At 33.7% G+C, this 24,943-nt stretch overlaps 2 protein-coding genes across 7 annotated transcripts in view; one reads left to right on the forward strand and one right to left on the reverse strand.

Moving 5' to 3' along the window:
* Positions 1-20,348, reverse strand: part of LOC123697894 (myb-like protein F) — a 31,031-nt gene extending 10,683 nt beyond the window's left edge. The window contains exons 1-5 of one of the 6 annotated variants that reach the window (XM_045644464.1): positions 20,243-20,348; positions 5,098-5,433; positions 4,865-4,891; positions 3,970-4,106; positions 2,607-2,806 (exon numbers count right to left, since the gene is read on the reverse strand). In XM_045644464.1, coding sequence (XP_045500420.1) covers positions 2,607-2,806; positions 3,970-4,106; positions 4,865-4,891; positions 5,098-5,433; positions 20,243-20,258 — 716 coding nt within the window. In that variant the 5' untranslated portion in view covers positions 20,259-20,348. Of the gene's footprint in view, positions 1-2,606; positions 2,807-3,969; positions 4,107-4,864; positions 4,892-5,097; positions 5,434-12,353; positions 12,436-14,097; positions 14,731-20,242 lie in introns of those variants that run through there. The other 5 variants (XM_045644465.1, XM_045644461.1, XM_045644462.1 and 2 more) reach the window with 5 other exon arrangements.
* A 2,482-nt stretch (positions 20,349-22,830) lies between these two features.
* On the forward strand, positions 22,831-24,795 carry LOC123697898 (ADP-ribosylation factor 2). The gene is made up of 4 exons (XM_045644469.1): positions 22,831-23,029; positions 23,157-23,419; positions 23,509-23,634; positions 23,708-24,795. Exons 1-4 carry the CDS (start codon positions 22,963-22,965, stop codon positions 23,792-23,794), a joined length of 543 nt encoding a protein of 180 aa, XP_045500425.1. The 5' UTR covers positions 22,831-22,962; the 3' UTR covers positions 23,795-24,795.
* Positions 24,796-24,943: the final 148 nt, after the last annotated feature.

A 24,943-nucleotide genomic window follows, 5' to 3' on the forward strand; every position in this document is an offset into this window, starting at 1 on the left:
GAATACTGGTATCCTTACTGTACCATCACAGTATATATTTAATAATATTTTGCATGTACACAAAAGCTCCGACTTACACACAAGAGTAGGAGATAGACACGATTATGGCACAAGGAACAGGAATAGAATTGAAATGCCATTTTTCCGATTAGCTAAAGTTAAAAATTCATTTATGGGTCAAGGTATACGCTTTTACAATAGAATTCCTCATAATATTAAAGAGTTTAGTAGTTCTAAATTTAAAACTTATATAAAAAATGTACTAGTTCAGAGAGCGTACTACAGTATTCAGGAATATATGGACGATAAAAATCCATGGAGGGTTGTCGCGTAAAAACCACAGGACAGTTCTTTGGCATATTATGATATAATATGTAGTTAGATATAAGTTACTGTATATTATGTAATATTGACATGATTTTAAAAGAGCAACTATGGAGTTTCTTGCCGATTCTTCTCCATAGATACTGCTTTCCGAATCGGTGGTAAATGTTAAAAATACTTACCTATGTATTGACGATTCGAAAGTGCTACTAAATAGTAGTCTAATTGAATAAATGAATGTTTGAGTTTGAGTTTGAGTTTGACATCTAGTCAATATAGGTTTTAACCGACGTGCCCAGTCAAAACTCATAAAAAGTTAAGGACGTTAGTGAAATTATACTAGAAAATCATTTAAAAAGGTTCATAAAACTTTTTAAAGTGCAATATTTAAGAGTTTTATGTTTTATTAATTAATTCGGGGAATTGTTTGTAAACTGTAACCGCGCGAGAATACGTGCCCCAAAATATTTTTGAAGATGGCGATTGTGTTTTAATAACAACTAGATTTCCGCCCGCAGCTTCGCCCGCGCAGTCAAAGAAAAACCGCATAGTTCCCGTTCCCGTGGGATTTCCGGGATTGCGTTAGTTTCTGATTTGATGGAGTGACCGCAGGTGTACTTCGAAGACTGCTACTGGATCTAATAGACGAGTAGAGCTAGGTGTGCCGAGTTTGGGCTCGTTTTGTTAGTTACGTTGAGACCTTACCTCCGGACTTGATGGAGTGACCTGCAGGTGTACTTCGAAGACTGCTCCTGGAACTAATAGACGAGTAGAGCTATGTGTGCCGAGTTTGGGCTCGTTTTGTTAGTTACGTTGAGACCTTACCTCCGGAATTGATGGAATGACCTGCAGGTGTACTTCGAAGACTGCTACTTGAACTTTTATACGAGTAGAGCTAGGTGTGCCGAGTTTGGACTCGTTTTGTTAGTTATGTTGAGACCTTACCTCCGGACTTGATGGAGTGACCTGCAGGTGTATTTCGAAGACTTCTACTGGAACTATTATACGAGTAGAGCTAGGTGTGCCGAGTTTAGGCTCGTTTTGTTAGTACCTGCTGGTCACTCCATCAAGTCCGGAGGTAAGGTTTCAACATAACTAACAAAACGTGCCCGAACTCGGTAAATCTAGCTCTGCTTGTCTGTTAGTTCTAGTAGCAGTCTTCGAAGTACACCTGCAAGTCACTCCATCAAGTCAGGAGGTAAGGTCTCGACATAACTAACAAAACGAGCCCAAACTCGGCACACCTAGCTCTACTCGTCTATTAGTTCGAGTAGCAGTCTTCGAAGTACACCTGCAAGTCACTCCATCAAGTCAGGAGGTAAGGTCTCGACATAACTAACAAAACGAGCCCAAACTCGGCACACCTAGCTCTACTCGTCTATTAGTTCGAGTAGCAGTCTGCGAAGTACACCTGCAGGTCACTCCATCAAGTCCGGAGGTAAGGTCTCAACATAACTAACAAAACGAGCCCAAACTCGGCACACCTAGCTCTACTCGTCTATTAGATCCAGTAGCAGTCTTCGAAGTACACCTGCAGGTCACTCCATCAAATCAGAAACTAACGCAATCCCGGAAATCCCACGGGAACGGGAACTATGCGGTTTTACTTTGACTGCGCGGGTGAAGCTGCGGGCGGAAACCTAGTTGTTATTAAAACACAATTGCCATCTTCAAAAATATTTTGGGGCACGTATTCTCACGCGGTTGCAGTTTACAAACAATACCCCGAATTAATTAATAAAACATAAAACTCTTAAATATTGCACTTTAAAAAGTTTTACGAACCTTTTTAAATGATTTTCTAGTATTATTTCACTAACGTCCTTAAGTTTTTATGAGTTTTGACTGGGCACGTCGGTTAAAACCTATATTGACTAGATTTCTCGACTTAAAATCAGTTAATAAGGATATTGACCGATGCCCTTAGTCAATAACGTTATTAACTGGTTTAATCAGATAAAATCAGTTAATAAGGATATTAACCGACGCCCTTAGTCAATATCCTTATTAACTGATTTTACCGGTCAATAACGTTATTGACTGGTTCAGGGTTTTGACTGTAACATATAAGTTAAACTTATTTAGGCGCGTGATAGTAAAATTTCAAGGTCGCGTCATGGCAATACCGTCACGTCATGGAGTAAGACGACGGTTTTGGTATCTATATAAATAAATAAATCTTTGAATCTTGCTACCGAAGTTTCACGTCTGCACGTGTGCTCGGCACACAAGATCTTTGAAACTGCTGTCTGCTAATAAATATTAATCATAAAAAAAATTACCGTCGTGTCCTTACAGGCGGCGCTTTATACTGCGTGCGCGCGTTGAGCCGCTGCTTCGCGTCCGCTATGTGCGGCGGCGGTTGCGCGGGCGCGGCCGGTAATATCTTCGCTTTGTCCGCGCACCACTCCACGTGGCGTTCGAACGCGCGCACGCCGAACGCGCGGCTACAGTGCGGACACTTTTGGAGATCCGCTGTCGGCTATATTTTGGAAATCCATACTAATATTATAAATGCGAAAGTAACTCTGTCTGTCTGTTACTCAATCACGCCTTAACTACTGAATCAATTTGCATGAAATTTGGTATAGAGATATTTTGATACCCGAGAAGGGACATAGGATAGGTTTTATCCCGGGAATCCCACGCGAACTATGCGGGTTTTTCTTTGACTGCGCGGGCGATGCCGCGGGTGGAAAGCTAGTGTTTGTATATCTTAATAAAAACATTTTTTTTACAAGGCATAAGAAAATTAACAATAAACAAATTCAACTATTTTTATTCATGAATATGGGTACAATTCAGATCCTTAGACAAACGTAAGTCCCGCCATATCCTGCCTGTTAGGCATATGAAATTACAAGTACTGCAGCTGCTGCTATTACTACAGCTAAACAAATAATAATTATATCCTGAAGGTCGAAAATTATTTTAAATTTAAGTCAAATACATTAATAAAATAAGTATATATTAATAAGTCAATAAATGTATATGCATTTAATTTAATATTTATGTTAAATTGATCTTAAAAATTGTTTGTTGATAAAAATAATCGCATTAGCATAGAAAGTCATAAATTCAAGTATGTAATAGGCAAATCCTATCTATACTCATATTATAAAGCTGAAGACCTTGTTTGTTTGAACGCGCTAATCTCAGGAACTACTGCTCCGATTTGAAAAATTCTTTCGGTGTTAGATAGCCCATTCATCGAGGAAGGCTATAGGCTATATTATAATCATCACGCTCAGACCAACAGGAGCAGAGCCACGCGGGTGAAACCGCGGAGTGCAGCTAGTAATTTAATATAATTAACACCATGTGTGGATGGGAGGGTGTTATTTATTTAGTCTATTTGAAAGTCCAGCTGTTAGGCTTTAATATATGTAATTAAATCTTTTCTCAAATTGTATATTCTGTTATGTTTCCTTGTTGTAAGATCACTTCGTACCTATGCGAGATGTAGAATTTAGATTTCTATATAAAATGCAGTCCAGAGTTTGAGGTTCGATTTAAATAGATTAATAATTATAGGTTAATTATGAAAATGTAATTCTTAATAAAAAAAGTCTAGAAACTGCGATAACGATTTGAAACTCTAAACTTTATACAAATTAAGAAGTTAAGAAATAAGACTATACTTGCCTTCATGATAGCACTGCGAACTGACTGTACTTTTGGCTTAGGCGTAGCTTTGGCAGTATTCGGCGGACTCTTCTCAAGGAATGGGCTGTTTTCTGGAAGACCGAAATTCTTTGGCAAGTATTGTTCTAAGTCCGTGCCTGTAATTTTGGTAGTTTGTGAGCATGCTAGTGATTTGTATGCTAAATACGCGTGCGTTTGTTTTTACATCACAATGCATAACTCCACATTTCGTGCAAAACCTCCACGATACACTGATCAAACCATGCATTTATTATGCGCCATTATGTTAATATGAATCATTGTTTTATATCTTCCAATGGGTTCATCGTTTGTAGGCGTTCGTTTCGAAACTTGGCTACACAAACATTATGCAAATATGGACCCAATAACGATAGCGCTAAGTCACAATGGAGTGTCACCTCTTCAAAATATTTACATACAACAGTGGACTCAGAGCACAAATAGCTTAGAGTGCGATACTTTAATGGATTGCGGACGTATTGTGGTTGACTTAATGCGGCCTTGAGGAAATGTAGGTAGTGTCATATGTTATCAATTAGATTCTGTCTTATTCAGATTCACGCGAATTGAAATCATTTCTAAACATGTTATTTTGTTAATATCACAGGCCACAGCTTACTCAATTTAATTTAAATTTTTGTAACTATTACTCTATTCATTATTAAAAAAAACAAGTAGTTGTAGCGTAAATACAGTATTAGCAATATTAATATAACGTTTTCCATCCATCAATATTATAGTCCCGTAATTTGTTCTAAATGTTTATTTATGTAGTCACGCGTGATGCAAATGCTAAGTATTAGTATATGTTGCATCGCATACAAGGTAGTAACTGTTAAATTGGCAAATAACATCCAAACGGTCATACACTCACCAGAATCACTGTTCGCTAGGATCTGCCCTTTACCCATAACAATATAATACAAAATGTCAGCATTTTTTCAAATTCATGCCAATTCAAATTCTATTTCCAAAAGCCAAAAGCTATGTCACATGTGTGTATTTAAACTGCAATATATTTAAAAGTTCTAATCCTACATTCAAATTCGCTGCACATACTCAAGCTTTAGCACTCAAACATCGTACCTACATACAAATGTGTCTTACCTTCGCGCCTCTGTCTCGAAGAGTCGAATGTTTTCCTCTTCTTGATGGTCATTTTTTCGCATATCTTTACGTGTTTCGCTAGAGATTGCGGCACGAACGTCCTTCCGCAGACGGGGCATGGCGCAAGGGGTAGTGGGCCGGAAGGCTCTGGGGCTACGGGGGCCACAGGTTTGGTCGGCACGGGCGGGGACGGCGGAGGCCCCACGCGGCTGGGCGGAGGCGTTCTTGCCACAGGCCTGAAAGACTCGCTACTACTCGGTGACAGGCCATCTGTAGGTTCTGGCGAACCAGACCGCGAGGACTTTTGTGAATTCTGCTGTTCTTGGTGCCGTTTGCCTGGAACAATTATAAGTGACCGTTAATTAGCATTAATTATAACAAATACCACTTGCGACTCTACATCTAATTTGCAAAGAAAGTTACAAAAACGCATTGAATTCTCAGATATATAGAATTTTAGTGAGAGATCGTTCCTGACAGGTTTATTAACATTTTACTCTGAAAATTTATTGCAGAGGCGGCACTTGCTTTAAGGTGAGCGCTAAAGAGTCACTAGGTCACGAGTCAAGCCATGAGGTCAATCCAAATATTTGTGCCTCGAAATATCATTATGGGCTATGGCACGAACCTACCGGAATTACATTACATAAAAATTGTTATAAATAACAGCGATTACACGTAATAGAGCTAATATGCTCTATTACGTGTAATAAAATAGCAAACATTTAAAAATTACATGTACTATAAATAGATATCTACAACTCGATACATATTAGCATTTGTTTGATAAGTGTAAATATTTCGTCCTCTACGAATTTAATTTGTTTACACTTTACACATTTCCACACTTGCAATACTGTTTATATTTGAGGACGTCTCGTGCTCTCGTAATTTATGTCACAACTCACAAACACTGAAATGTTTGATCATGTATTTATTTTATCTACTACATAATATAAAGAGGTACCGTGTAACATTTAAAATGTTGACATTGCTTTATCATTCACTTGTATTTATATACATTCATACAATAACAATGATTTTTTCTCAGAAATCTACAAAGAAACCAATTCTTCATAATAATCAAGTTTCACTGGACACCTTCTTAGTGTGAGGTCTATTTTATTAAAGCAAATCATGTCAACTTATCAAAAGAGACATTACGCCTAATTATTGAGTAGGTTACGATTGTTTGAGTAATATTAATATCAGTATGTTACTTCAGCACCACCGCAGTAAATTTCATTATTGAAAACCGGTTTTCTGACCTTGAACGCACGGTCGACAATAATTTATTCAAAAATCATTAATTAATACGGAGTGCGGTGTTCCTGCGATAAACAACATACTTTACATAAAAATTGAAATTCCTAAGAAAAACTTAGGTGATATACATTTTGATTTAAGGCTAGTGGGTTTTAAGTTCAAAAATTTATATTCGAGACGTTTTCTTTAGTTGATGGGACTCGAGACACGATTGAACTGTTAATTCAAACAAAATGCCTTCATTGACCATCTAAGTAGAACCTTGGTAATGCGGAATTTTAATGGTGTTTTTTTGTGATATATTTTTATGAACATAGTAGGAAGGTATGAAGCAAGATACATATTTAATATAAAATATAACAATAGAACGCATGTCATATTCAACTTCAATGATTCAAATCGATGCAAAAAGGATCAATTGAAAAATACGCTCTACTTCTTTCTACGCTATGTTTAGTTATAGAGTTATTATTTTTAAATGTTTTAATAAAACATTTTATCCTTTTCCCATTTAAGCAGGTTAATATCAAAAAATTTAGGTGTAATTAAATGTAAAAGCGATAATAAAGTATTCAAAAAATGCCCAAAAGCCCATTTGGTATTCTGTGACGGGAGGTTTGTTCGTGTTCTTTGAATATATTTGCTACTCCCAATAACCTTATGTAAATATTAATGCAGAGTACATCGGTCGCTCGTGTCTCGACCGTAAATTGCTACAGGTTTTGTTCGACACGGAATATGGGTACAGAATATATGTATGGGCTGGGTTAACAAGCGAACCGCTGTCTGTCAGCTCTACCGTATTCATCAAGAATGATGTGCAAGTAATAAGCGACTGATGCCACGGATTGTTATCGTATGTTTTAATTTTGTCCACTTCCCTTGAAATCTTAAATTTCAAGGTCAATGACCTATTATACTAGTAGACGCGGCATACGCCAACATCATTGCACTAAAAAACAGCGTAATTAATACATACCTACTTACTAACGCATTATCACCAATACAGTTGTTCTCTCTTTCACTCTCACGCACGAGACATAATACATGTCTCACTCATGTACTTCGTAATAACAACTGCCGATTAAAATACAAAAAGAACGTCCAGCCACGACGCTGAATGGTGCGTGACTAAGTGAAACTCGGGCACTTACCTGAGTTTTTTCTTGCCAAAATAGAGAGCGGGTAACGTATCTAGCTCTTTTATATATCATAGTTCAAGGTGAGTGACGTGAGTATTGAATTTTTGTGAATGAAATATTCAATCGGGAAAGGGGGAAACAAAAAAAAAATGTACTTACTGTTAACGAACAAAATTCTATCGTACTTTATTCATTAATTACTAGTAAGTAGTTATGATTGTAAGATTACGTACAATTTAGGTAAAAAATATATCAGAAAAAGAAGGTTTATGTTTCATAAATAAAGATTAGACTATTTGATCCGGAGTTACAACTAACTGTAAGTTCTCTATAACGTACTGATTACCGGTATAAAAAGTAGCTTGTATGATTAAGTAGACTCCTGTTTACAACAAACTCATATTTCTTTACATTCCAAGGGGGTAATGTATTACATATTATTATGTAACAAGAGCGTGTTGATCTTTTATGGAAATTTTAATTTTTCACTGCTGAGCAAGCGAGATAAGAATCAGGCTTAAATCATTAAGTACCTATATTGAAAAGAAAAAGAAAATAAATAATAAATGTTAACGATCCTATGGACTCTTAAATAAAGCTATATTATTAATCAGATATTGAAGGGTCATTCAATCTTTTATGGTCTGAAACGCGTTAATTAATACTATTTATGTATCAATACATGGTATGATTTGAAACAAAGACATACCAACATTTTAATGCATAAGGTAAAGCATTTAATAAATGTCGTCGTCACAAGACAAAAGCATAAGATGTTTGACATAATTTACAATTACTGGGAAGCGAGATGAATAGCTTCTATGAAATGTATTTAGAGAACGGCTATTGGAATTTTTACTGATTTTTCGATAAACTCCTTACCGCGTTATCTGTCCCGTCATCGTATAATGAGATGGATAGCTCTTCTAAAGATACTTTTATTACGTAACGGCTTTCGTGACTAACTTTATAATAAACATCGCGATAGTAATTCTTCCTGTGTAATAAAGAGAGAATTAACTCTAACAGGTTGTTAAGAGAACCTTTTTACAGATTCGTGTTTATTGATTTTATTTTAGTAGAAAGTATCTGTATGTATTAAGACACACGGAATTAAATAATTATGTATATTGGGGGAAGACGATATAACTATCTAAGGGTTAAAACCAAGTACCAACTAAGTACAAGGTTGCGCCTGGTACAACATTTTGACTTAGGGTTCCGAATTAAGGGTAAGAATCTCCCTAAGTAATAAGTTTACACCAAGCCTTAGGTCAGTCGATAAACATATTCTCCTCATTTATTACTGAATGGAAGTGAACATGTTTTGCACAAGTTAAGGTCACACACAGGAAAATCTCAATACCTAGTTGAGTCGTTTTCTCGCTATGAAAGGCAATTGTGAGATCTACGACAAGTTAAATGTTAACAAAGGACATGAATAGGATATTAACCTCACGTGTCAATTCTTTTCCTCGATTCCTAAGATTTTTTCCTAAAGTTACATTGTACAAAAGCATAAGAAGAAAACAAATTTTTAACCGTTAAAATATTCAAACATACTTTTCTTGTATTGTGGTGACCATTAATTTGTGTCAACATCAACGTTGTTGTCTCATTTGATGCAAACATATTTCTACCGTTATACGGAAAACTTTAGAATAACAAACAATAAATACATTGACGACTAGCCCAGTAGCCCTAAAAGGAGTGATTAATATTCCACAAGCAGAACAAAACGGATGACAATAAGCGGAAGGGACGGAGCTAAATAGTATCACCTTAGCATCTCTGTCAGTAATTTAAAATTAGCCGGTAACTAAGCGTTGAACAAATAGAGATTTACGTCTCTCAAATCCACAGTAAATTAACCAAAATATATTTGTAGTAAGACGTAATCTCAACAAGCAATAAAGCACGAAATTACTTCCTTGCTTTCTTAACAAAAACATCTACGAGTATGTATTATGGGGATTTTGAGGTTACATCAGAGGTTTTTGGAGGAAAAACGAGACACATTTGATCAAATGAAATTGAGCTTTATGTAAATGGCTTAGACTCCACTATAAGTTGTACATGTATCTGAAACTAATCATAAGCGACGAAGGTATATTAGTTACACACTTTTTTGTTAGAATCATACGTCACGTTTCCATGATTTAAACCTAACATTAACACGGTTGAGATTATATAACTTCACACAAATTGTTCACATAGGATCGAGATATACCGTTCATTGATAGGCCTGTATAATTTTGCCTCTAATTTGTCTGAATATTATATTGTCTAATAACAATAATAATAGAATGCTGTAAGATTGTTCCACTTCAATTTGTTATTATAACATAATTGTGAACGCCAGACTCCATTGGATCCGAATTACTGACGTGAGAAAATTTTAAGTGGGCCATTTTAGCTTCATTAGACAATGTCAGCGACTTTCTTCGAAAGGTTAGTTCTAAGATGATATCCAGTATTATGACCGTGAGAACATGTTAGCATCATATATTATGTTATGTACACTAGTTTGTTTGCACGTCTTGCGTAAACAACGCCCAAGGAAGTCGCCGTAACCAAAACAAAGGTTTTAGTGTGTTAGTACTTTGTAAATTGTAACGAACTTAAACTTTATTGAAAAATTAACTTATGAGCATTGACCATCTCTTACATGTGTAACAATATGAATAAATTATATAAGAAATTGATTCCTGGAAAAGTATGAAATGGTATAAGTACACCTTCTTCTTTGATAGGTAATACAAAATACCTAGTGATGATAGGAATATTGAAATAAATAATTAGGTACTCATATTCATAAAATGTAATGCTATTCGAAAAGTTTTGAAAATGTCAAAAAAAGAAAAGGTATTGAACTCCAGCCGGTTGTGAACCAATCAAATAATATAAACCCGTTCTATAAAACTTTAAAAACGATGTGTAAACAACGCTTTTTGTACCGATAACCTTTGTAATGAAGGCAAAATAATTTAAGCAACAAAAAGATTCAATGTCAACCAGCGAATCAATCTTGATACCTAACGGAACTACCGTACATATTTGGCCTAAACAAATAAAGTAAAAGTGAAACATAACACAATAATTTGACACAAGTAAAAGGTAATTTAATCATGTAACATCACCGTATTACCTTCGTATAAAGAAGAAATCGGTTCACGTTCATTGCGCATTGGAATTTCATACTATGAAAATCAATATTTTTATTTCGAATATCTCTTCCTGATTATAGAAGCATAATTGAATATTTCCATCTGTTCGTTTGATGTTGTTTATTTACTGATCATTAGTGTTCGATGCGGGTAGCCGTCAGTCCGTCACATCAACGCTCGCAACCAATGATTGACTTTACGCAAGTGCTCCATTTAAAAACAATGGCTTTAATTTAACTGGACTACATTTCAATATTATTGATCCGATTTTTGAATACCTCATTTTAAATTACTCATTGTTTAATATTTACGCTGAAAATTGTGAATATTTTACCGGTTGACAGTACGAAATGTCCAACTAAATCATGGTCAAATGGAACCTCCCACACTTTCTTTAGTAGGTACCTTCGTTATATAAAGCGATAAAACTCCACTAAAATGATGTAACAGCGAAAATCCTCTCCCAGGAATAGAAAGGAGATAAAGAAAACAATGGAGCGTCGTGTGCATAGAGTTGGCATTTAACCCGGATATGAGTAGCTCATACTCATACACTTGTGGGTTGTGGTATTGCATCCAACCGCAGCACTGCGACATTTGAGATGGTGTCAAATAATTAATGTGATTTTTATGTCAGTGGTTGGTACTTTACCACATATACCTACCACTTACGTATACCTACTGTAGATGCGGGCTATACTCTGCTTGAATTCTATTACCTATTATTCGGCCTAGTTATATTCTAATACATATCTATAATTGTAGTTTATTATAGTGAGACGTTAAACACATTTTAGCAGCATCTTCGCGTTTTCACACGACTGCAGAAATATTTTACGGTGCATTAAGTTCGTAGTGAAACGTTACTTCAAATTGTTCAAAGCATTACGACTAACTAAAGATAGAGATAACTAAACGTACCTATATTTATTTTATTTCAGTCACGATTAGTTCATTAATAACTTTATATCTCGATACTATTTATAGACCTTTCTAAGTTGGATGTACTCACTTTCATTTTTATTTAAAACGATAAGACAACACTTAGATGATCTAGTAAGTGGTTCAAGGATGAGATAAAAACTAAGATAGCTAGTTTTAAATAGGTACATACGAAAAAGAATTTTAAAACATATTGACTTGCATGTTAAAGGAAGATTACATTTATGTCCACGTACCACGATTTATTTAATGCCTAACGTTTAAAACAAACGTTTTCTTTAATAATAGCGCAGAGAATAATAATATCTATTATGTTAACTATCTAGTTATCACGAGGTCTTATTCTCACGTAACTCTACATAGAAGCCTCAAGTGTCCACTCGTCAAATTATCTCCGTAAGTGACAAGACAATAGCTATAGATATGCAAAAGAATACATACAAACTCGCGTTTAGACCCGGCGGTATTCCATGATTGATATTACAATAATCTTTTAACGATAATAAACTTTCGAAACGTACATTTTATAAGAAACACCGAAACAATTTTAAACGGTACATTAATTATTTGTATAACCGATTATGAAAGGGTACAAATACGCAAATATGTTATCCAACTGAATTAAAAAAAAATGTAAATAGTGATGAATAATGCTATCAGAATATTAAAACTTTGATTTTTAACCATTTATCGGATTAGAAATCGTATAAAATAGAAAAATAAAAGAAATTTAACTCACCACGTTTACGTTGAATACAAAAGCAAGAGAGCATAATTTTAAATCAAATATAGAACGTAATTTTACAACTGAAACACGCAACGTTCAGCACACTATCTTCAACACTGAACACAAAACAATAAGAGTAAACACCGCGTTTCCAATATCGCAGTGCCTTAGCACTTGAAACATATGCTTATCAGTACATATTATGCTAACGTGCATACTGCATAGCCAAGCTGGGTTATCACACAGTTAATTCAGGTAGGTGCAATGCAAACGGTCAATAAACTTGCAAGTTGGAATTTAAACACTTGAGATTTTTAATAATAAATAACAACTATTCCAAATGGCATGTCAACGCCAAATGAACATGCTAACACTTATAAATCAATTACAGTAATAAGCAAATAGACACAAAATCAATTATAAAGATGGCGCAATAAATAATGGCGCATTTAAGTGACTGAAAGAATTTATCGTGCTTTAAAACGGTCTGGATATTATTAAATCTTAAAGCAGCTGTTTCATCTTGAGCAGGGGTGAGCAGTAAGTGAAAGAAAAAATTTATCAGAGCCAGCTGCGCATTGGCGTGAAGCAATGCGAGCTATTATAATTTCCAATACATTTAGATGTGGCGATGCGCTCTCCAAATATTTGAAAATATTATGTGAGACATTTTTCAAATATATTACTTGGAAGTTGGCACACCTGGCCATTTTGCTATTCTGTGTCCACTATGCTCTTGGAGTGATGTTGCTGAAAAGTGCCCAGTGTAAGCCGTAAGGAAATATGTAGAGCTCTTTTTGCCGCCAAATACGTTCATGATGTAGAGTTCTAATCACTCTGTTTTTAAATTTAAGTTCAAATTCAAGTTTCAAATTTAATCAACATGGATTTAATTTAATTTCTTGAACATGTTTTTCATTATTTTATTACAATTAACTGAAATAAGTAGGTAATTGTATAATTAGGTAATCGTTAGTTAGAGAGTTGTATCCGAAGCACGACATTTTAAAGTTAGACCGTAAAATATTTTACGAATAATAATAACAATTAGCTAAATTAAGGGGTAATAATAATTAATAATGCGTTATAATTGTAGCAAAGAGCGGTAGTATTAATTAAAGGCTCCGACTCCCAATGCTTGACCGGTTTTGAAGCCGGCAAGCGTGCAAAGAGCTTATTAATTAGGATATTAATATATATTTTACATGCTTTATATTGTTAGTTGTTACCGTTAATACGATTAGATAAAGACACGAAGGAAGCTATTAAGTAATTCTTTAAAAACGTTTTATTATAAATAACATTTGTTAATTAGGTATTTGTTCAAAATAGATAGGTTCGTCGAGTTCAATGTATCTTGAGTGAGTTCATAACGAATTTAATTTCCAATACCCATATGCTAAATTAAATCTTCTGTAAAACTTATAATGACGACGTCACTGTATGAAAATATTTTAACAGTTTATATCGGATGTATTGATAAGATAATTTTCAATACATCCGGAATCCACATAATAAATAAACTCAATCGACTAAATAAACACAACTTATTTTTTCAAGTTAAAAAAATATTTTACATTTTTCAGAAAAAAATCCTTAAATAAACTACGCAATAAAGTTTTTCCAGAACTTTAACATTACGCAGAAAAAAAATAATTTAAATGTTAAAACATAATTTTAAAATATTTAATATGGCCTACTTATTATTAGTTAGGTACTGCGAATACGTCGCCTCAAAATAATACTACCCACATACCTCTTTTTGAACCAAATATTGATTTCAGCTTCAGTATAGCGCTCTTCTTCATATTTTAACGGATGACCTTACTGCCACGCACAAATTGATACAACACACATCAGCTCACATTTAACCAAAATACACAAGACACGGCGTCCTCAAGTTTTTAGGCAGCTGAATCTTTTTGCTTCTGTTGCCGCTCTTATTTCCGTGCTACAAAAATAGGTCCATCGCTACTTGCATCAACGCAAGCGCATCACTCATTTGCTTTTCCAACATGATATCTATTCAAACGTCTAAAAGGATCACTTGTACGAACACACGGCACGGCACAGAAACTGTGCTAACGGGTTGCTAGAGCCCACTCGCGTTATTGACTGTCCTTTGGTTTATCTGCAATACTTCGCTTATCATTTATCACTATTAACGTACACGATAAAAACCTCGGTACATAATAAGTTTAACGCGATTTTTCGCGGTTACACTAACTTTGATAATTAATGTAAATATTCAGTTTAGTCTGCGGATTGCGTAATAATTTAACGTGTTTGTATAACATCATTATATATTAAAATCCCATGAGAAATGTTTAATGTGATTTCACAAACACGATGGTAAATATTTAAGGCGGGAACAATCACTGCGGCTATTCTTGGTGGTGTTGCGATCACAACTAAGCGGCGGCAGACGCAGGCGCACGCACTATTATAACCGGTCAACGATAAACACACAAACGAATTGTTAAATTTTTGAAGAACTTCCGCTATCAATTCTCTCCCGTATTAACTGTGTGACACGATGAAACGAAGTGATAACTAAACGTAACTTATGAAGCAACCTAGCTATCTCATTGGTGTAGTGGTGACAACACCGGAGACGACACATCCGTCGGCTCTTTTAAAAATGGAATTAGAGAGTTTCGGGAATAATCGATTCGGTTGAGAACGAGGGATGGGCATAAATCACAGGGGTGTGAGAAAAAATAATGCATGAGTGGCCTTTAAGGGTGAGTGGGACAAAGCAGGCAAAAAATTCTATAGAGCACTTTTAAATTGTTGTAGGGACCCGGGAAGGTACCAGTTTAGGTTTAGGTTTTTTTAGTAACCAATAAAATAATAAGCAAAATTTGTGAATTCCAGTTCAGAGGAAAGGTTAATTTTACAATAATGGAAAAAATATACAATCAAGATATTATATCTGTAGGTAGAGCACCTTATTGTGATCTATGGTCACTTATTTTACAATCCTAAATTAAAAAATAAATATCAACCCTGAATAATATAAAACTAAAACATTTTTCTGCATATGAAAAGATGCATGTTGTTGATGATGTCGTCTCTTATTTCGAGAATGTGTTTCTTTTTAGTTGAGGTCGACTTAAAACAAGAGTCGTTAGAATAGAATAGAATAGAAAACACTTTATTGCACACAAAAACAAAATTTACAGAAACGATATTACTTATATATAATAAATGTACAATTTGGCGGCCTTATCGCTTAAAAGCGATTTCTTCCAGGCAACCTTGGGATATAGGAAAAATAAATCAGTAAAAAGTCGTTTATAAGTAACCTGCTATAAACATTTTATTGGCTACGAGATCTTGTTCCTAGTTCCTAAATAATTTTGTTTATTCTCTCTACATAAAACAAAGGGTCCGTGACGTATAAATATTTAATTCTGTTTTGAGCTATCTACACTTGCGTCATCATTAAATGTTCACATATTTTGTAAATGTGAATGTAGAAAGATTCAATATTTTATTTTGAAAGGGACTTTTAATTAGATGGAACAAACAATCGCTGCAAACTGAAAGTTTACAAAAACCTGGATAAAGTTTGAAACAGTATGAAATTTATTTAGGAAGTCACGATCAGCATATGCAAGTTAACCTATACTGAATTGCGTAATCCCAACGTGCTTGATAGTCAATTTTAATTAGCTATGCACATTTGTTTCTACCGGGTTCTACATAACGATAAGTTTACAAAGACCCTCATACAACATCAATGCAATAGACCGTGTCGTACCGCTCGATGCTACACTCTGCTGGGCTTTCGTATCGAATGGATGAACTCGATATGAATTGTGAAATTTAAACTCGCATTCAGGCACTGTCCGTCAATCTTTTTGAACCTCAACTCGCGGGTCCATTATAATAATCTCTATATGAATGAAAAACCATTGAACGCACCTCATTTTTAGCGCAATCATTCTGGAATTAGGACGTTATGGAGAAAGTAAAGTTTTCTAACTTGCAAGTTGACGCAGATCAGTCTTTGTCAGATGACACCTATAAAGACTGCAAATGTAAAGCCCAGTAATGATGTGAGAGCTAAATATTTAAATACAGATTTCTGTCTATCCAAATTTTAATAAATCTTGACATTCATAGTTCATACATCGTATTTTAGTGGTGTTTATAAAAAAAAAAATAAGTAATGAACGTGAAATATTTAAGTGCTTCGTTAGGAAAATTGAAGAAAAACAAACACTCTTGAATGGTGCATTAAAATTCTACAGACTACAATATTAATTTACTTGTTACATTACATAATTACACATTGTCCTCTTGTCTTTTAATGATACGCCAACTGAAATCTCACGACAGAAAGTCTGCGAACGTCCAGATATGTAAAACAATACCTTATTTAATTATGTAACACACGTTGTTACTTGTTAGCAAATTCAGATCACTAGTGATCTTACTTATTTGACAAACTAACTATACAAAAAATAGGAGCAGCAATTGAACGAACACGTTCAAGTTCAACTGTGCAAGGGGACTCTATCAATGTAGGCAAAAACTCTTTACCTATTATGTTATATTTCTTGTGTAAAACTTTTGGGTCAAAATAACGAATCGAACTTGAAAGTAACATTGTACTTAGTAAAATCGGTAAAATTATAGACAGACATAATGAAGCAAGACAAGAAAATGTTTGTGGGACTATTTTAGTCATTAGGAATACTTTGCCTAATTTATGACGAAAATATCTTAAATCATATTGATATATTCCTGGACCTCAATTTTTAAAATGCGGTAGAGCAAATTAATATTGATCACGTATTTAATATATATGAACATAATATTTAAATGGATGTATTTCAAAGCCACCTTTCTCCCTATCGATAGAACGTTTTATTCCGTAATAACACAATAATAGCGTCGCCGTGACTATAATCTGTAACTATATTGGAATAGGTTGTTTTTGTCTCCCACATCACGAGCTTCTAGTGTTAACTGGAGCACAATAATTGCAACACAACTGTAATATTATACAAAAGATTTATTGGTCTTTTGCTTCGGATTATAATTAATTAAAAATTTCCTGGAAAATTTAATATTATTATGAAATAAAAGTTAGTAGTTACACTCTATATTATGTGTGCTGAAATTCATTGTAATGGGTTAAGTAGTATTTGCGTGAAAGAGTAACAAACACACACTTACACATTCATCCTCATAAACTTTCGCATTTATAATAATAGTAGAACTTTTAAATAGCTGGTTTTCGGATTAGATATAGGTAGGTAATCAATAAATGTTGCAAGCGTATGATTAAAGGAATTCATAGTTGATGTAGGTCATATAAAGGGCTAATTCAAATATACGTCTGGCATATGCAGCTTGATGGATCATTCCAATTTGCAGTACACGAGACTCAAGAGGTTTTATTAATAAATTTCTTAGTGGTATGATCTTTGAAAACTTTTCTAAGCCCTATAAAACAGATAAATTTAATATAGTTTTATAGTCTAATTATTTTTCTAAGTCTTTAATCTTTACTGTCTTATTTATGTTTCCTTTTTTAACTAGAATTGTATTGTTTAAAGTTTTATAGCGGATTTCAATGTGATTAGCGCGTATATTTATTCTTTGGGAGCCGCTGTGTAGACACGACACAATGTCTCGTTTAACGATTTCATGTCAAATTTACGGGTCAAGCAAATCGGATGAGTTTAAACCATTGAAGGTATTTTAATTCAAAATAGATATAATTTCTCTTTCTCTTTGTGTAATAACAAATATTGCGTTATTCTTGAATAGCTTGACGTCATGGAGTGAGTCAATGAACTGTCTTAATAGAAAACGAGGCCAGGAGACGACACGCGAATCTCAATTACCAGTAGAGATAAATCTAAATGCTTTTTATGGTTTTTGACGAGGACCAATGTAAGAAACATAAATAATGATTACTGAGCCACGTTCAGCTCTGCTATTATATCTGCATTGTTGCTGATAATCGCATGTCGACGGACAATAATTATTGTAATGTAATGATCTTAATATCCGTTCTTCATCTACCTATTACATTGATAATGGAGATCTTTGAGGAAGTATAAATATTAAACTTTCAAGCTGAGTGATTAAAATGTGTTTGATAGACCATTTTACGATTACTAGAGAATAAACGAAATCATCGATTTACTTTACCCATTATAATTCCATATTGGTATCGTTATTCGACACGGTTTAATTGGTTTGCGTCTGATGTTCCGTTCAATAGCCTTCAAGAAAGGTCCGTGACCACAAAAATGAATTTTTATACCAAGTGGGCGATCAGTGTAGGCTAAAGGCTTGCATTAAGTACAAAGGTACGTGTAACTCAGCTTCGAATGAAACCAAAACAAGAGGCTGACCTGTGGTAATAATACAAAACCCTTTGTGGAACGTGCTTGTTATAACACTGGAAACCCAAGACTACGAAAAAAGGAAGATTTTTATTTGTAGGTAATCATCGCAGAGTCTAGAAGCTAAATCAAAAGAAAGTTCTTCCAAATAAAATCGTAGAATAAGTAAAAGCACAGGACTAATGACGAAAATTGCAAATAAGAGAGTGTCTACTTTCTCCAGTAATTGATACACCTATCGAATGAATCGGAAACTATGATTCTCATGAGGATTTACGAAATTTATCTTAGAATAACATAAAATAAATTTAGAGCACACGTCTTTTTATCCAGTTTCATTTAAAGTGAAAGAAATCGTACTAGATAGACTACATGATATTTCTATATATGAACGTATTCATACCATAGATATATATACACTACGTAGGTATACAGGTACGATACTGGAAAAGTGCTCAGCATGTTTTGAAATACAAAATATTAATTGAAAAGAATATTGATATAGGTACCTAGGCATATTTATTATAGGGTGACCAATAACTACATATATATAATTCCTCCTTCCTTCATCGAAATAAAATCCAATCGAGATAAGAAATTGTTGATCTATTCGCACTTTTATAGATACGTACTTTTATCATCAATGAAAAGTGCTCTACATTTCTATGCCTCTTCACCATATAGTAGACTATAGAGTGTAGTTTGTAGGCGTTGCTTTTTAGGTTCTCCAAAAATCTATATTCATTCATAACTTAATAGGTGTGGGCCTTGAGCCATGACGTAATATCGCTAATTGCGCGCCATTGCATACCTACTTATTTACAAGTCATAGAAACTGTGATAAAACACTGGATATCTCAACTAATACCATTTAGGTCTACTTCATTCGTCTTAGTTAGGAAACTTGAAAATAGGTATATAAATTCTATAAAATGAATGTCGCTGGTTTTAAGTTGGATGTTTTAGTTTAATTTAATGTAGCACTAAATTTTGTTTTTGTTGTTGATTTTTTTTTAACTCCTACTCTCAATAGGTATATTTTGTAGTCTTTATAATAACATTTAAAGATAAAACTATTGTCTATTTGTGTGTAATCGAAAACTTAGGTACGTAGGTATATACTTGGTATACACCTAGGTACCTAAATTTAAAAAACACAGCAAATTTTTAAGTTCATTAATTTTTTTCCTTTAACGTTATTTTTATGAGTCCTTTTATTATATTCATTTGAACATGCAACTTGGATAATTTCAATTAATTATTGACTTAATAAATTAAATACAGCATTCAAGCACCAACTTTAATGTTTACGATTTTTTATTTAATATTTATCTCTATGCCATTAATTAATTAAATAATTATTTTCAGCTTAAATTATACGCAGAACTAAATATTATTTTAATATGATCATTGTATTCTCTGTAGAAAAATATGTTCTGAATCTAATAGTTTATTATAGTTCAACGTAATTTATGGCATTCATAAAAAAGAGAAGTCAAAGCAAATATTTAAAAAATAATCAAATCTTACCTTCGTAAATCTCCATTCCTATTCCGGCGAAATAAAATCAAAAGTTTTTCAAAACGTTTCTATGACGACCCATGATAACATTGACAGCCTGCCCACTGCGATCTCATTGGCTAAAGATTATCGAGTTGTTTTGGTTGGTAGTGCTTTAGGGTTTCTACCTTAGAGTATATATACTATCTATAGAGTGCGAACAACCAAGTGGGAACAGTAGGCACAGGTGGGAACAACACGACGTTCCCGCCGCGAGCGCTCGCAGTCGTGGTTGAGTGCTCACGAAGTGCGTTGCTCTGGATTTTTTTTCATATTACGAATAAACATGGTGAAATGTGCTGTTCTATCTTGCAAAAACGATACTAGAAAATACACAAAATTGAAATCCACTATCACATTCCATCAGTAAGTCGATTGTTATACTTATTTTTATGAAAATAAATCTAGCATCGCGGGGGTGAAGGGTAGGTGAGAGGCGGACACGCACAGGCTTGCTCGCGCGCCTCACTGCCGCCACGTGATCGTAGTGATGTGACCTGACCAACGCTGTACTCGATATAAAGTTTACTAGAAGAACTATATTTTAACAAATTATTTATTGAACTTAAAATTTTAAACTCTTTTAAAAATGTATTATAAATATATTTGTGGTGTGTTTTGTATGATACACTTTCTAATATTATGAATGCGAATGTAAATGTAAAGTATGTAATGTTACGATATATTTTCTGAACCGCTAAATTGATTTTGAAGATTTTGATAGTAGAATGGATAAAATTAAATAAAAAAATTATTAATATTATTTATTATATTATCATTTTAAATTATTAATTATTTCTTAATATTTTTTACCATTTTTAAAACATTATTATTATGGTTTGATTTATTATTAAAGAAATAGCACTAAACCTGATCTTTTATTTTATTAACTTTATTATTTAAAAAGTACTCACGTTTTTCTGATATTCCAATTAAAGATATTTTTTTAAAGTACTTATAATTAATACAAGAAAATTTCATATATAATATTTAATATTCAAATGGAATAAACAAACTTTATTCAGTTGGTAGACAAATTTAAAATTACATATTTATACTTTATTCGTATATTTTTCCTTTAATAACTTATTGAACATAAAATTTACTTATGATACATATTTATTTACATAACTTATCGACAGTTCAACACGCAATTGATACCTACCCATCCCTATTTGTCACACACACATCTATATAGTATCTATAGCTCATCTGCCTACGATGCGCAATAAGCAATTTGTGCAATACACTCGCTCTATACTATTGTATATACTCTAAGGTTTCTACACACTATCTATAAAAAATGACAGAAAATAAACATATTATTTATTATAATATCATTATGTATCGCAAAAAAAATATGCTTGCTAATACCTAATTATACATTGGGAATGTGATTGGAAAGTGGGAACAAGAAATTAAATCAGTAAAGATTCTTAATGTTCTTAGATCATTAAGATGATCTAAGTTTATGTTATATGTAAAAGAGTGAGGTTTATCCACAGGGTTTATCTATATGTTGAATATACTTTGAATATACATCACTGAGAGTAAAGTAGCCTACTCACGATTCAATTTCAGTAACAATCTATTGACACAATCTGCAGTGAGCTGACAGATTGTGTCGTGAATAGTATAGTTGAGGGCACGTTGGGGGCGTAACCCAACATGTTGCGAATTGGATCGGCGCGGAAGCAACCCGACAAATTGTCTCAGCAGATTGTGTGCGTGTTGAAACGTGAGTATTGTGATTGCTCCAATCTCGGCTCAATCGCGCTGCGCAGTAATCGCAAAATGGCGGTTTTGAGATAAACGCGGGAAAGACATTTTTACATATTTGAGGAAGATGTTTATATTTTATAGCCCTTGAAATCTATCAATAAAATTGGAAAAAATACAAGCTTTACAAAGATAATTATCTTATATTTCATAAATTAGTATATCCATTAATAATGCGTATTATTGCGTTGAGGTTTAGCATCAGGCCAGGCATCAACGTGACGTTGACGTGACGTGCACACGTTGTGGCAAGCAATCGCGGAATGAAATTGTGTCATCAGATTGAGGGTTGGATGAATCGTGAGTAGAGAACGCTCAATCGCGACTGCAACAAATTGTTTCAGCAGATTGTTGGTTGTGTTGAACCGTGAGTAGGGCCTTTAATATAAAAGGTGTCTAGTCTTTTTTGTTAAATATTTAAAATTATATTCGTGTATATTTAAATCTTTCAAATATCCATAAACATTCATCATAATTAGCCAATTAGCAGAAAATCTCAATTTCTATGTTACCTACTTTTAGAGAAGAAATCAATATGTAAACGTTTCTAAGCGTTATGGTCACGTGGTGATAAAAATCTCACAACAAACGTAGTTTTATCTTTATGAAAGGTAATAGATATGAAACTTTCTTATTTGAAAACATCCAAAATCGATAATGATAATTTATATTATTGACAACAATCGAACGTGAACATTTTTTGAGGTCTGTTTTAAACGTAGTGATTTTAATTCTCTTTGGTCTGTTTTAATCTGTGACGTTCAATGCGTCGACGAATCAGAAATTGACGTATATTGTATGGTGTTGTGGAATATGTGTTGTAGGTACTGCTAAATTGTGAGGAAATATTTTATTAAAAGTGATTCATCTTTTCTTATATATATACGTTAGCTTTTGGGTAAATTATCAAAATGGGTTTAACTATTTCAAGTGTTTTTACGAGGCTCTTTGGAAAAAAACAAATGCGTATTCTAATGGGTGAGTGATGACAGCACCATGTTCAGATTACATACGTAGAACGTATTTTATTGTCTTCTAAATCCGTATACAATTGTATTTATGAAAGAATTGTGAAAATTTGAATTATAATTAAATCTTTTTTCAGTTGGACTTGATGCCGCTGGAAAAACTACCATACTTTATAAACTTAAGTTGGGCGAGATTGTGACAACAATCCCAACCATTGGCTTCAATGTGGAGACAGTCGAGTACAGGAACATCAGTTTCACTGTTTGGGATGTCGGTGGCCAAGATAAAATCCGACCCTTATGGCGTCACTATTACCAGAACACCCAAGGACTTATTTTTGTTGTCGATTCCAGTGATACTAAAAGAATAGCAGAAGCTGAGAACGAACTAGCCAATATGGTAAGTCAGTCAGTGCAGTCAAAAAAATTTACAACATTCATAATATGTAACTTGTTATTGAGGTTTATAGAACATTTTCATTTTTATAGTTGAAAGAAGATGAACTAAGGGATGCTGTAATTCTGGTGTTTGCGAACAAACAAGATATGCCAAATGCTATGACAGCAGCTGAACTTACAAATGCATTGAATCTTAACAATTTAAGAAACCGACGTGTGAGTATATTGTCATAGATTTTCTATAATATTCAATAATCCTAGCTGTTCTTAATACATTTTTTTCTTGTAGTGGTATATCCAAGCAACATGTGCAACTCAAGGCCAGGGTCTTTATGAGGGGTTGGACTGGCTGTCCAATGAACTAGCAAAGAAGTGAAACCCAACAGGGATCTTGGGAAAGTTCACCACACATTCCCAAAAGGCTGGACAACATATTATAAATGCTGTCAAACTAACTTGAATTGAAAGACTAAAATTTGTATGTAATTTAATTATATACCAATATATTTATTGTGTAATGTAAGAGTCAGATTTATTATCTTACTTTCCATTGCATTTTATATCGAGAGCTATGATTATGTATTCAATGTCTATAAAATTTTGTGGCTTTTGTGAATGGGTAACTTTATATTATTCAAGTATGCTATAATTTTGCCATAATTATGCAGTATTTTACATTATCAAATTACCAATTCATATTGTTGTAGCATACATCAGAAATTGGATTGAATCATACACTTTTACATTGAATGTCATTGATGCTAGTAATTTTAAAATACAGTATAAACTCTATATAACGTCACTTAAGGGACCATGCATTTTTCGACGTTATAGAGAGTGGTCGTTAAATGGAAAGAAAGGAAAAATTGCATGATTGGTCCCGAGACAGGAATATTATTTTGACATTGCCTATGAAACCATGTTATCATCACTTGATCAAGGTCTTCATATTGAGGTTTCTTCAATTTTTTGGCAGATCGTCCATCTTCTTCGGCATGCAGAATTTTTTTATTTAACGTGTAACTAACGAAGGCCAAGTAGTTGAGGTGAACATGTGTAAGTTCATTCACACATCAAACAAACGACTGCATTTCTTAGAATCTTCGGTATGTCAGTAAAAAAGAATGTACACAACTACATTTTCATTGATTTCGGCAACTTAGTCAGTACTTCCTAGTAATTGGTAATGTCTTATTGTGGTCGTTAATTAGAGTGAGCGTGATGCTATATGGAGTGTATTATTGTATAGACAACAATATAAACCAACCAAAGTCGAGAAATCTTGACGTTATATGGAGTTTGACGTTAAATGGAGTGTCGTTATTTAAAGTTTACACTGTAGCTATGAACTTTTATTACATACATGGTTGAGAAAAATAAAAATAATAAGTTGCAACAAAATGAACAATGTCCCATAGTTATTTTGGGTTCATTGTATGAAGCATATTCTGGGCTGTCATGATTAAATACCAAATCTTATACTTTTTAATTACTTCTAGATTATAAGATTCATTAGGTCTCCATT

This window comes from Colias croceus, chromosome 15 (genome assembly GCF_905220415.1).
Source record: "Colias croceus chromosome 15, ilColCroc2.1".
NCBI classification, from domain to species: Eukaryota; Metazoa; Arthropoda; class Insecta; order Lepidoptera; family Pieridae; genus Colias; species Colias croceus.